Source organism: Mobula hypostoma, chromosome 7 (genome assembly GCF_963921235.1).
Source record: "Mobula hypostoma chromosome 7, sMobHyp1.1, whole genome shotgun sequence".
In the NCBI taxonomy this organism is placed as follows: Eukaryota; Metazoa; Chordata; class Chondrichthyes; order Myliobatiformes; family Myliobatidae; genus Mobula; species Mobula hypostoma.
The window spans coordinates 111,085,206-111,099,008 of NC_086103.1; the positions used below are offsets into that span (position 1 = coordinate 111,085,206).

The window sequence follows — 13,803 nt, forward strand, 5'->3', positions numbered from 1 at the left end:
ATCTGCTCCCTGAAAGAAATTACCACTTTACCATTCGAATGCAAATAGTGTGTGTATTTTGCAAGCATGTTCTAATCCATTAGGACTGCTTGAGAGGAACTGAATAGCCTGTCAGCACTCTTGTCAGTCAAGAATAATTGCAAGACCCATTAACCATCTCACCTTACAAACAGATAAAACCAGGAGTGAGTCGTGTGGGCAATAAGGAGTTAGCAAAAGGAAAGACGAAGCGAATATGCAAGACAATTCATATGAAAAATACAACTTGCAAATAGACAGACCTGAAAAAAATAATTTCCACAAATCAAACCAAAGGAGAGATTTGTAAAACCTCTTTGCCATTTTCTACCAAATATTTTGATTGCATTTATTCCTCAACATCAAAGTGCAACAATTTATACAAAACGATCCATCAGCAGGTATGGAGCAAAATGAATAGATGAGACTTCTAAATTAGCCATAATTTATTACTATTCTGCTACAAGAACCAAATAGTCCCTCTGGCAGTTGTCACTGGCATATCAAATCTGTCAGTTTTGGAAACATATTGTTTGCATTCACAAATGTTTCTATTTTCAAACATTTTCCAATTTCTAAAAAAACATAACCAACTACAGAGATAAATTCCACAATAGTTCACATTTGTAAATTAATCTGTAGAATGTGACCATACCCAGAAGTTTCAAAACACAGGAGTGTTTAAAAAGTATCAGTGGATTAGTTAATGTGCAACCTGATCTATAGCTTAAATAAATTTTGGCAGTAGCTTTGTCCCAGATACTTTGAAGATCACAGTAATGTATTTTCCTATAAACAGAAGCAGTTGTGGGTTGATTTGTACAAGTCACCATTTTGTGGTATACATTTAATCAATACAACATATTCACATGGTTTTCCAGGTTATCTTCTGTTGCACATAATCGTGATGTCTTTAAAAATGCCTTTAATCTACTCTGCATAGTAAAATAGTTGATTTTTTTTTACACTGAAACATGATAAATCATTCAAAGTAGCAGCTTTGAACCAAAACTTCAGATAACTTAAGAACTTTAAAAGTTTTTCAAGCAATATTTCACATGACAAGCATACATTCAATTTATTCCAACTGTAAATTGCTTGCAAGTTGGATAATCAGAACTTTGGGCCTCTAATAGACAGCAATGGGATTTAACCTTGAATTAACAGATTTTGAAAGAGACAAGCCTTCAAATTTCATCCTGCTGAAATACAAATAGGTATTTCAAGCCAATATCTATTTACCAGTACAGAAAAGGGTGCTGTAATGGCGAATAATTATTTCTTTAATTTCATTCTTTGCTTTGTTTTAAGTCCTTTCATCCTTCCTCTATGTACAAACACAGGTTTAGCTGTCACCATACAATTATCATCTTCATTCTCCTCACTTGAGCTACCACTCCTATGGGCAGTTTTATCATTTTGATTTTTCATCTGCTCTTCTGGCGTTTTTCTAACAAAACTCACTGTTTTAGGGTATTTTTTTGACATAAATTCAGACTCATCATCTCCAGAATGGCTTGACTCTTCAGAGAGATTAATTGGTCCAATGAAACCTCCTCCAGATGGCTGATCTGGAGATTGCTTTGGCTGCTTTCTCTTTCTGCATTTTAATTGGGAATTGCTGAATTTACTTTTGGTTCCCAAGGCAACTTCCTGAGCCTCTTCTGCTGAGTTAGCAGTCCCCTCTGGTATATCAGCAGTTACATGTCCCTCTGTTGAAGTTTCTTCTTCTTTTCTCAACATACAAGTCACAGCTCTGCGAAGCCTTTGGCTTTTTATTGTTTGTTTCTCATACTGTTCCACTCTGAAGAAGGTATCAATACGTGGTTGTGACTGCAAAATAAATTAAACGGTTACAATAGTTCACAAAACTAGAAGTTAAAATCAGCAATGGTGCTTGTAGTAATCTTATAACTGGCTTTGTGACAAAATGAATATAGAAAAGAAAAATGATTAATCATTAAACTCTCTCCTTTGGCAAGTGGGACCTGTACAAGAGAGAAGAGTTGCATCCTAACTGGAGGATCTGCAGTATCCTTACAGAGAGGTTTGTTAGGCTATGCAAGAGGATTTTAATTGTATGAAATCACTAGAGCAGTAGGCCAACAAGTGGACAGATGGAGGAGAGTATAGAGATTCAAACAAGCAAGTCTAATAGGAAAAACAGGCAGAGCCAAATTAATGAGCATGGCAGGACTGATTGTATTTATTTTAATGCAAGGAATTCAGGCTCTAAATAGATGAGTTTATGGCCTGGATTAGTAGCTGGCACTGCGGTTTTGTAGCCATTACAACTTGGCAGCTCAACGATGCAGGGTTTAGATGGTTCACACATCACTGAAAAGGATGTAAAGAGGTGAGGAAGCTGCATTACTCATTAGGGAGAATGCTACAGATACTTCGGAGGAGTCATCCAGCAAGGTCAAATGGGTAGAGCTCATCTTGAGACAGAAAAACTTACTTGGCCCGATAGACACCCCCAAACAGCTAGCAGGAGATAGAGGAACAGATATATATAGACTAATCATGGAAAGAAACAAAAACAATGTTTGTGTAATGGGTGATTTTAACTTCCTCAACATTGACTAAGACAACCTTAGCCCCCGAGGCTTAGATAGAGCGGAATTTGTTAGGCACATTCAGGAGCGTTTCTTGAAACAACATGCGGATAGTCCAACTATCTGTACTACACATTGTACATTGTGATTGAAAATTCGGTGTGTGTATGCTGTTTGGGGGGGGGAGGGGGGTTTGTAGTGATCAAATTTCGTGAGTTTTAAGATATTTATGGATAAGGATAAGACTAGTTCTCAGGTGAAAATGCGTTAATTGGGAGAAGGCGATTTACAACCATGTTAGGCAGAAACTGGGAGAAGTAGATTGGGAGTAGCTGTTTGGCAGTAAATCCATATACATGATATCTGGGACACACAAAATTGTGGAGGAACACAGCAAGTCAGCATTTCGTGCGCGTCGCTTTGGATTTCCAGCATCTGCTGACTTCCATGTCGTTATGTTATGTGGGAGTCGTTTAAAGGCCTGCTGGTTAGAATTCAGGTTGGCATGCAAGTTGGGAGCCATGGATAACAAATGATATTGTACGTTTAATCAAAAAGGGAAAAAGTGTATGCAAGACTTAGGAAGCAGAAATCAGACTAGCCCCTGAGGAATATATAGAAAGCAGGAGAGAACTTAAACAGGGAATTAGGAGGGCTAAAATCCCAGGGATACTGAAGGAGGCAAGGGAAGAAATTGTTGGAGAACTGAAAGAGATTTTTGTATTCTTTTTAGCTAGAAGCTGGAAGAATAACTAATATCCTTCCCATGTCTAAAGATAACAGGGATAATGCATGAAACTATGGGCCGGTGAGTCATACAACAGTGATAGGGAAATTATTTAAGATTCTTAGGAATAGGACTTACTTGAATGTGGAAAAGAATGGCTTTGTGCAGGCAAGGTTCTGTCTCACACATTCAAGCTTTCTGAGGCAACAAAGATAATTGAAAAGAGTAGGGCAATGAATGTCTGCATGGATTGTAGTGAAACATTTATCAAGGTCCCTTACTGTAGGTTGGTCCAGAAGATTAAGCCATTTGGGATTGACAGTGGGTTGATAGGCTGGATTCAAAAGGGATATGGTAGGGTTGGAGGTATGTTTTTATGACTGGTTGTCTGTGAAGAATGGTGTTCTTAAAGAATTTTAATGAAAATGCGGATGGTTAGATTGGTAAGTTTGCAGACAGTGAACATTGAAGAAGTTGTGGGTAGCAAGGAAGGTAGTCAAAGGATATGTTAGAATCAGCAGGAAGTTTGGATGGAGAAATGGCAAATGGAGTTTAACCTGAACATGTGAGCTGATGCATTTTGGGAGGTCAAATGCAAGAGAAGTACAGAAAATGGCATGTCCCTTTGAAGGGAGTCCCTTTGTCCCTTGGAGTACAAGTCCATATCTTCCTGAAAGCGGAAATGCAAGTGAATAAGGTAATCAAGAGAGCATATGGCACACTTGCCTTTCTCAGTTGGGGCAGCAAGTATAAAAGTTGGCAAGTCATGTTGTAGCTGTATAAGGTTTATTTAGGTCTCATTTGGAGGACTGCAGTTCTGCTCTTCAGATTAAGAAAAAATGGGAGGCTTTGGAGAGGATGCAGAAGAGATTCACCAAGATGTTGGGCAAACCTGGATAGAGTTATGTAAATTATGAGAGGTATAAATGAGGTAGATAGTCAAAGAAATGTTAAAAACTAGAGGGCAGACCCAGAGTTAAACTGTTGGAAAACAGTTTCTTCAGCCCAACTCATTCCATGTCGATCAAGGTACCAATTTAAGGTAACCCCACTTCCCTGCGTTTAGCTCCATATCCCTCTCAGACTTTCCTACCCAATATATAAATATCTTTTAAATGGTGTAATTGTACCTGCCTCTAGCACTAAGCATGTCAGACAGAATTTGCGTATAAAAAGAGAGAAACATGAATCAAGAAGAGTACACAGTCCTTTATTAGGAGAGTGATAAAAACAAGATAGGTGTAAATTGCAGAGAAGGTGGGATGGGATGAAGGACACACTTCTGAAAGGGCAAGGCCATCATTGCTAGGGAGGGGGTGGTAAGCTACTGACAAAGCCATCTGTTTCACTTTCAATTGGAGCTATCAGCGCATAATTCTGGTCTTCATCAGACCAGAATTCAGAGAAGGAAGTCACAGAATCGGAGCAGGAGTGCTGCGAAAGCCATTTTGACTTTTTCTTTTTCTCATCGGAGTTAAGAGAGGCGGGACTGCATAGGCATGTGACGTCGGGCAGTGAAGCGCGGAAGATTTAAAAGGAACACAGCCGTATACAGCGGGCAGCGCCATTTTGCAGGCTGTGGAGTGAGCTGGGAGCAGAGTGAAGACTTAAGGGCTTTGGCTCAACGGGCTTAGGCCAAAACAGGCGAGGCAAAGTAGGTTTGGTTTTCAATTTTCCCTGTTATTTGAGAAAAGAGGGAAGTATGAGTGTGAGGGCAGCTTGCTGTTCTCAGTATCGGATGTGGGAGGTCCTGGAGTTTCATAGCCTCCCAGATGTCCACATCTGCACTAGGTGTGCCGAGCTGTAGCTCCTAAAGGACTGTGTTAGGGAACTGGAGCTGCAGCTCGATGACCTCCGTCTGGTCAGGGAGAGTGAGGAGTTGATAGAGAGGAGTTACAGGCAGGTGGCTACACCGGGGCCACAGGAAGCAGACAAGTGGGTCACAGTGAAGTGTCAGGTACTAGAGAGTACCCCAGTGACTGTGCCCCTTGACAATAACTACTCCTGTTTGAGTACTGTTGGGGGGGGGGGTGCAGGGAGAAAAACAGCTTACCTGGGGGAAGCAACAGTGGCCATGCCTCCGGCACAGAGTCCGGCCGTGTAGCTCAGAAGGGTAGGGAAAGGAAGAGGAGGGCAGTACTAATAGGAGACTTGATAGTTAGGGGGTCAGATAGGCGATTCTGTGGACGCAGTCCAGAGACCCGGATGGTAGTTTGCCTCCCTGGTGCCAGGGTCCGGGATGTTTCTGATCACGTCCAAGATATCCTGAAGTGGGAGGGTGAGCAGCAAGAGGCCGTGGTACATATAGGTACCAACAACATAGGTAGGAAAAGAGAAGAGGTCCTGAAAGGAGAATATAGGGAGTTAGGAAGGGAGTTGAGAAGGACCGCAACGGTAGTAATCTCAGGATTACTGCCTGTGCCATGCGACAGTGACAGTAGGAATGGAATGAGGTGGAGGATAAATGCGTGGCTGAGGGATTGGAGCGGGGGCAGGAACTCAAGTTTCTGGATCATTGGGACCTCTTTTGGAGCAGGTGTGACCTGTACAAAAAGGACAGGTTGCACTTGAATCCTAGGGGGACCAATATCCTGGTGGAGGTTTGCAAAGGCTACTGGGGAGACTTTAAACTAGAATGGTTGGGGGTTGGGAATCAAATTGAAGAGACTAGGAGAGAGGAGGTTAGTTCACAAATAGAGAAAGCTACTAGACAGTATGTGAGGGAGGATAGGCAGGGGACAGAGAACGGGAGCACAGACCGAAGATGTCGGGGAGAAGGAAGAAAAAGATAACAAAGTTGTCTGCACCATCAGGGATAAACAGACAGCAAGAGGTGGAGAGTTTCTTAAATGCATCTATTTTAATGCTACGAGCATTGTAAGAAAGGTGGATGAGCTTAGAGCATGGATTGATACCTGGAAATATGATGTTGTAGCTATTAGTGAAACATGGTTGCAGGAGGGGTGTGATTGGCAACTAAATATCCCTGGATTTCGTTGCTTCAGGTGTGATAGAATCAGAGGGGCAAGAGGGGGAGGTGTTGCATTGCTTGTCAGAGAAAATATTACAGCGGTGCTTTGGCAAGATAGATTAGAGGACTCATCTAGGGAGGCTATTTGGGTGGAATTGAGGAATGGGAAAGGTGTAGTAACTCTTATAGGGGTGTATTATACACCACCTAATGGGGCGCGAGAATTGGAGGAGCAAATTTGTAAGGAGATGGCAGATATTTGTAGTAAGCACAAGGTTGTGATTGTGGGAGATTTTAATTTTCCACACATAGACTGGGAAACCCATTCTGTAAAAGGGCTGGATAGTTTGGAGTTTATAAAATGTGTGCAGGATAGTTTTTTGCAGCAATACATAGAGGTACCAACTAGAGAAGGGGCAGTGTTGGATCTCCTGTTAGGGAATGAGATAGGTCAGGTGACGGAGGTATGTGTTGGGGAGCACTTCGGGTCCAGTGATCACAATGCCATTAGTTTCAATATAATTATGGAGATGGATAGCACTGGACCCAGGGTTGAGATTTTTGATTGGAGAAAGGCTAACTTTGAGGAGATGCAAAAGGATTTAGAAGGAGTGGATTGGGACAATTTGTTTTATGGGAAGGATGTAATAGAGAAATGGAGGTCATTTAAAGGTGAAATCTTGAGGGTACAGAATCTTTATGTTCCTGTTAGGTTGAAAGGAAAGATTAAAAGTTTGAGAGAGCCATGGTTTTCAAGGGATATTGGAAACTTGGTTCCCAAAAACAGAGAGATCTACAATAAATATAGGCAGCTTGGAGTAAATGAGATGCTCGAGGAATATAAAGAATGTAAAAAGAATCTTAAGAAAGAAATTAGAAAAGCTAAAAGATATGAGGTTGCTTTGGCAAGTAAGGTGAAAATAAATCCAAAGGGTTTCTACAGTTATATTAATAGCAAAAGGATAGTGAGGGATAAAATTGGTCCCTTAGAGAATCAGAGTGGATGGCTATGTGCGGAGCCAAAAGAAATGGGGGAGATTTTGAACAATTCCTTTTCTTCGGTATTCACTAAGGAGAAGGATATTGAATTGTGTAAGGTAAGGGTAACAAGTAGGGTAGTTAGTGGAAACTATGATGATTAAAGAAGAGGAAGTACTGGTGCTGTTAAGGAATATAAAAGTGGATAAGTCTCCGGGTCCTGACAGGATATTCCCTAGGACCTTGAGGGAAGTTAGTGTGGAAATAGCAGGGGCTCTAACAGAAATATTTCAAATGTCATTAGAAACGGGGATGGTACCAGAGGATTGGCGTATTGCTCATGTTGTTCCATTGTTTAAAAAGTGTTCTAAGAGTAAACCTAACAATTATTGGCCTATAAGTTTGACATCAGTGGTGAGTAAAATTGATGGAAAGTATTCTTAGAGATGGTATATATAATTATCTGGATAGACAGGGTCTGATAGGAACAGTGAACATGGATTTGTGCGTGGAAGGTCATGTTTGACAAATCTTATTGAATTTTTTGAAGCGGTTACTAGGAAAGTTGACAAGGGTAAAGTGGTGGATGGTGTCTATATGGACTTCAGTAAGGCTTTTGACAAGGTTCCACATGGAAGGTTAGTTAGGAAGGTTCAATCGTTAGGTATTAATATTGAAGTAGTAAAATGGATTCAGCAGTGGCTGGATGGGAGACGCCAGAGAGTAGCGGTGGATAACTGTTTGTCAGATTGGAGGCCGGTGTCTAGTGGTGTGCCTCAGGGATCCAATGTTGTTTGTCATATATATTAATGATCTGGATGATGGGGTGGTAAATTGGATTACTAAGTACGCAGATGATACTAAGATAGGTGGAGTTGTGGATAATGAAGTAGGTTTTCAAAGCTTGCAGAGAGATTTAGGCCAGTTGGAAGAGTGGGCTGAAAGATGGCAGATGGAGTTTAATGCTGATAAATGTGAGGTGCTACATTTTGGTAGGACTAATCAAAATAGGACATAAATGGTAAATGGTAGGGCACTGAAGAATGCAGTAGAACAGGGGGATCTAGGAATAATGGTGCATAGCTCCCTGAAGGTAGAATCTCATGGGGATAGGGTGGTGAAGAAAGCTTTTGGTATGCTGGCCTTTATTAATCAGTGCATTGAGTATAGGAGTTGGGATGTAATGTTGAAATTGTTCAAGGCATTGGTAAGGCCAAATTTGGAGTACTGTGTACAGTTCTGGTCACCGAATTATAGGAAGGATGTCAACAAAATTGAGAGAGTACAGAGATTTACTAGAATGTTACCTGGGTTTCATCACCTAATTTACAGAGAAAGGTTGAACAAGTTGGGTCTTTATTCTTTGGAGCGTAGAAGGTTGGGGGCGGGGGGACTTGATAGAGGTATTTAAAATTATGAGGGTGTTAGAGTTGACGTGGATAGGCTTTTTCCATTGAGAGTGGGGGAGATTCAAACAAGAGGGCATGAGTTGAGAGTTAAAGGGCAAAAGTTTAGGGGTAACATGAGGGAGAGTTTCTTTACTCAGACAGTGGTAGCTGTGTGAAATGAGCTTCCAGCAGAAGTGGTTGAGGCAGGTTCGATGTTGCCATTTAAAGTTAAATTGGATAGCTATATGGACAGGAAAGGAATGGAGAGTTATAGGCTGAGTGCAGGTCAGTGGGACTAGGTGAGAGTACGAGTTCAGCACGGACGAGAAGAGCTGAGATGGCCTGTTTCTGTGCTGTAATTGTTATATGGTTAGATGGTTCATCTGAAGCATTCAGTTAATGAATGATCAGCATGGCTTGTACTGGTTGCATGCTTAAATCACTGAAATTGCAGCGCAACCAACTAGCTACCAGTTAATCACATAAGTGACATTACATCACTTTCAGTGATTAGAAAATTTAATATTACCCACTCTAGGCAGCCAACCTAAAAGTTGCCTGTGATATTCATATTATTCTGGTTGAGAATCAGATGCATCCATTACATTAGCCATCAGGTTTCTACACGCTTAAAGTTTCTTAAGTAAATAATGCAAGCAGATTACCTACAATCAAATGCTGGATTTCTGGACCCAGACTGCTGCTTGGACTTGCTACCCACGATATATATCCACTTTGTACTTTTGCTTTATAGATACAGAAGGCTATGCTGTGAACGACTGACAGTCCTGCTAGGACTGTCAACTTAATATGGTCCAATATGTCAAATGCCAAAGAAAAGAATTGACATCAATTTTTTTTTTCACAAAATGAAATGTTTTTCAAATGAACCCTGTGGGAAATTATTTTCCCAGTCAAAAGAATCTTATTGGGTGCCATGGTAGCATAGCAGTTAGAGTGACGCTATTACAGCTTAGGATGTCAGAGTTTGGAGTTCAATTCTGACATCTTCTGTAAGGAACCTATAGATCCTCCCCATGGAATGTGTGTGTTTTTCCCTGGTGATCCGGTTTCCCCTCACTGTACCAGTTAGTAGCTTAATTAGTCATTGTAAACGGGGTTGTTGGGCAGCATGGCTTGAAGGGATGAAAGGCCTATTACTCACCGTTTCTCAATAAATAAACAAAAAATAAGTAAATCTCATTTACTTCAGAGTCCCTGAGGGAAAAGGGGCCTTATTCATCATTCCTGGATTTGAAACTAACGCTACGTCCACACTAGACTGGATAATTTTGAAAACGCCGGTTTCGAGTAAAAACGACAGGCGTCCACACTACGTATTTTTCAAAATATCTCTGTTCACACTAAAACGGATATTTGGGCGAATCTACTCCTACTGGGCATGCGCAGACACATCTACAGAAAACAAGCGAAGAGGAAACGGTATAATATTTACGTTTCTGTGGCGGCGTTGTGCTATTTCTATTAGTCAAAAACTAGAGTACCAACAACAACAGCGAAAGAAAGTTTTCAATAATGTCTTCGAGGAATACAAAGAAAACCTCCACTCGAAAAATCAGACCAGACTTCTTCATTTAGACAGACAATGAAGTCGAACTGTTTCTGCGAGTTACAAACGACTACAAAGTCAGCAGAGCAGTGGAGAACGTGGAGATGTTTAATTCCAAACAAACTATTAACGTAGACAATAAAGTAAACAACACACGCATGAAGCCGTCCTCTACCCAAGATCAACAAGAGATTGGAATCTTCTGCCGCCAGACCTGCGCAGTATTTCTGACATTAATATTTTTAAAGGTAGACTCAATGAAATCAATTTAGGGGATCTAGTCAAAAAGGCTCACTTTACAATTTAACTCTCACGCCGTTCACACTAATTGTGTGTTATAACAGCCGTCTGGCAGTGCTTGCGCAGTGCCAAGCAGAAGCAGAAAGAGCATTGTTGTTGTGGTGTTGTCATGACAGCGTTTTCAGATACCTCTGTTTACCCCGTCCACACTCCAACGCTGAACAATCGTTTTCAAATTTACACACTCTGGAGAGTGTTTTAGAAAAGCTCCGTTTTCAGGGGATGAAAATGCCGTTTCACTGTGGACGGAGGGTCAAAACGAAGAGAAAAAGCTTTGTTTTCAAAATTACCCGGCGTAGTGTGGACGTAGCCTAAAACTCAAATGACAAAGCTTTGCAGCCTCACTAATTACAGTACTCAACTTCATTGAATTTGTGAAGCACCTTTGACAAACTTGACAAGTTCAATGCACTTCACAGTCAAGGTAATACTTTTCATTGTTCTGACGTAGAAAACACAGCACCCATTGTTAAATAACCTAGCTTCTACAAACAGCCAGATAATATATTTTGTTGAATGCCAACTAGGAGATTAATGCTGGTGAGAGAATTAACTTCCCTGTTCTATGAATCTTCTATGTCTGACCATTTAGAACCACATCCAAAAGGCAGTGCCAGTTTATCCTAGAAACCTATAAACAAGACTTGAATGTAGAAACTACTGCTTTAGAAGTGAAAATGATTATCAATTGAAGCATAGAAACCCTAGGTCAACTGTATAGTACCTAATGCACAAATACCACTAGAAAACAAAACAATTTACTGGAATAAAACACTTCCTGCTGTTCATTTCAGACATACTTGTTGAGCGTTGAGCTGCTTCATTACAGGTAAAAATACTTCATCAGTCTTCTTCCTTGTCCAACCAAAACGATTCTGACAAAATTTGCCAGTAGTCAAAGATAAACCAACAAAGTTTTACTGATTAAAAGAAGTGAATGAAAATAACAAAATGGATCAGTCTGGATATACTACTTTGTATGAGAAAACCACAGCCCGGCCAGATTTATTTAATTACTTGAATTTAACTCCTCCAGTTAATGGTGAGAATCTTACATCTCTGGAACAGATATTAAGAGATTAGTGCTATAACTTTAATCAGCATGTCCAGTGGAAACTGTGGAGAAAGCTTAGAGGGCACGTCTAGGGTTTGATTACTACAGGCCAGGCCAGTCAAAGGACTAAGCTGACATGAATGAAACATTTAACATTGTTTAGATTTTGTCAGTCCTGAGCAATCATATTTGAAAGGCTATTCAAACTTCTAGGTCACTGGGATGGTGAGAATTATGATGATTCAGTTTGTTCTGGAGATTAAAAGGGTTTGCCAAGTAATAATTTGTAGAGATTGAGAAAAATCGACATTATTCTGCTGCAGTTCCCTATTTATTAGAGTATTTTTCCAGTGGTATCCAAAATTTACTGGATGTCTACTTTATAGCTTGTGGAAAGCAGTGTTACATGGCCAGGACTTAGTTAAGCTCTTTTTCCAATATCTTTCATCTGGTTTTTGGATAACAGATACGTAGACACATAATACAATCATATTAATTACAGTAATCCAGTTTACAAATGTAGCCCAAAGAACACTACCATTAATACACATACAGTGGTGCTAGAAATTGTGAATTCTGTAGAATTTTCTCTATTTCTGCATAAGCATGACCTAAAACGTGATCAGATCTTCCCGCAAGTCCTAAAACTAGATAGAGAACCCAATTAAATAAATAACACAAAAACATTACACTTGTTCATTTACTTATCAAGAAAAATGATCCAATATTACATTTATTTGTTTGAAAAAGTATGTGAACCTCCAGGTTAATGCCTTCTACAAAAGCTATTTGGAGTCAGGTGTTCCAATCAATGAGATGAAATTAGAGGTGTGGATTGTAGAAGTGCCCTGCCCTATAAAGAAGACATTAAGTTAGGCTACTGACAGAGCCTGCTCTTCTTAAGAAAGATCTGTTTACTTGTACTATGCCTCAATTAAAACAACTTTCAGAGGATCTTAGAAGAATTGTAGAGATACATCAAGCTGTAAAAGGCCACAAAAGTATTTCTAAAGACCCGAGTGTTTATCTGTCCACAATAAAAGAAATTGTCTATAAATGGAGGAGACGCTCCCTAGGAGTGGACATCCTGTAAAGATCACATCAAGAGCACAACGTGCAATGCTGAAGGAGGTGAAAAAGAATCCAAGGGTAACAGCAAAAGACCTGCAGAAATCTCTAGAACTTGCTGAGGTCTCTGTACATGCGTCCACTATAAGAAAAACACTGAACATACATGGTGTTCTGAACATACATGGTGTTCTGAACATACATAGTGTTCATGTAACGTCATCACAGAGGAAACTACTGCTCTCCAAAAGAAAAAAAGAAAATGCCTGCATGTCTCAAGTTTGCAAAAGACCACCTGGATGTTCTACAATGCTTCTGGGACAATGTTCTGTGGACAGACGAGACAAAATTTGAACCTTATGGCAGGGATGCACATTGCTATGTTTGGAAGAAAACAGGCATTGCACATCAACACCAAAACCTCATCCCAACTGTGAAGCATGGTGGAAGGAGCATCATGGTCTAGGGCTGCTTTCCTGTCTCAGGGTCAGGACAGCTTGCAATCATTGAGGGAACAATGAATTCAAAATTGTATCAAGACATTTTACAGGGTAGCTGTCTGTCACCCGAAGCTTAATAAAAGTTGAATAATGCAACAAGAAAACGATCCGAAAGACAGTAAATCAACAACAGAACAGTTTAAAAAGAGGAAAATTTGAGTTTTGGAATGGCCTAGTCAAAGTCCTGACCTTAATCCTACAGAAATGTTGTGGAAGGAGCTGAAGCAATCAGTTCATGCAAGGAAGCCCACCAGCATCCCAGAATTGAAGCAGTTCTGTAAGGAGGAAATGCCTAAAAATCCTCCAAGCCGTTGTGCAGGACGGATGAACAGTTACTGGAAACGTTTGGTTGACGTTATTGCTGTAGAAGGGGGTCACACCAGTTACTGAAAGCAAAGGTTCACATACTTTTTCCAACAAATAAATGTACTATTGGATCATTTCTCTCAATAAATAAATGAACAAGTATAATTTTTTGTGTTTGTGTTCTCTTTATCTAGTTTTAGGACTTACATGAAGATCTAATCAAATCTTAGGTCATTTATGCAGAAACGCAGAAAATTCTACAGGGTTCACAAACTTTCTAGCGGCACTGTAGCAAGTAACTAACTAGCATTGAAAGAAATCAAATGTGGTCAATAAGAAATGTATTAACTTCCAATAAATTATAT

The 13,803-nt window shown here is 40.2% G+C and overlaps 1 protein-coding gene across 1 annotated transcript in view; it reads right to left on the reverse strand.

The window, feature by feature from the left end:
- Positions 1-267: 267 nt before the first annotated feature.
- The window catches only part of ercc5 (excision repair cross-complementation group 5), a 138,443-nt gene continuing 124,907 nt past the window's right edge, over positions 268-13,803 (reverse strand). The window contains exons 24-25 of the mRNA XM_063054889.1: positions 11,311-11,393; positions 268-1,851 (exon numbers count right to left, since the gene is read on the reverse strand). Coding sequence (XP_062910959.1) covers positions 1,294-1,851; positions 11,311-11,393 — 641 coding nt within the window. The 3' untranslated portion in view covers positions 268-1,293. The remainder of the gene's footprint in view (positions 1,852-11,310; positions 11,394-13,803) is intronic.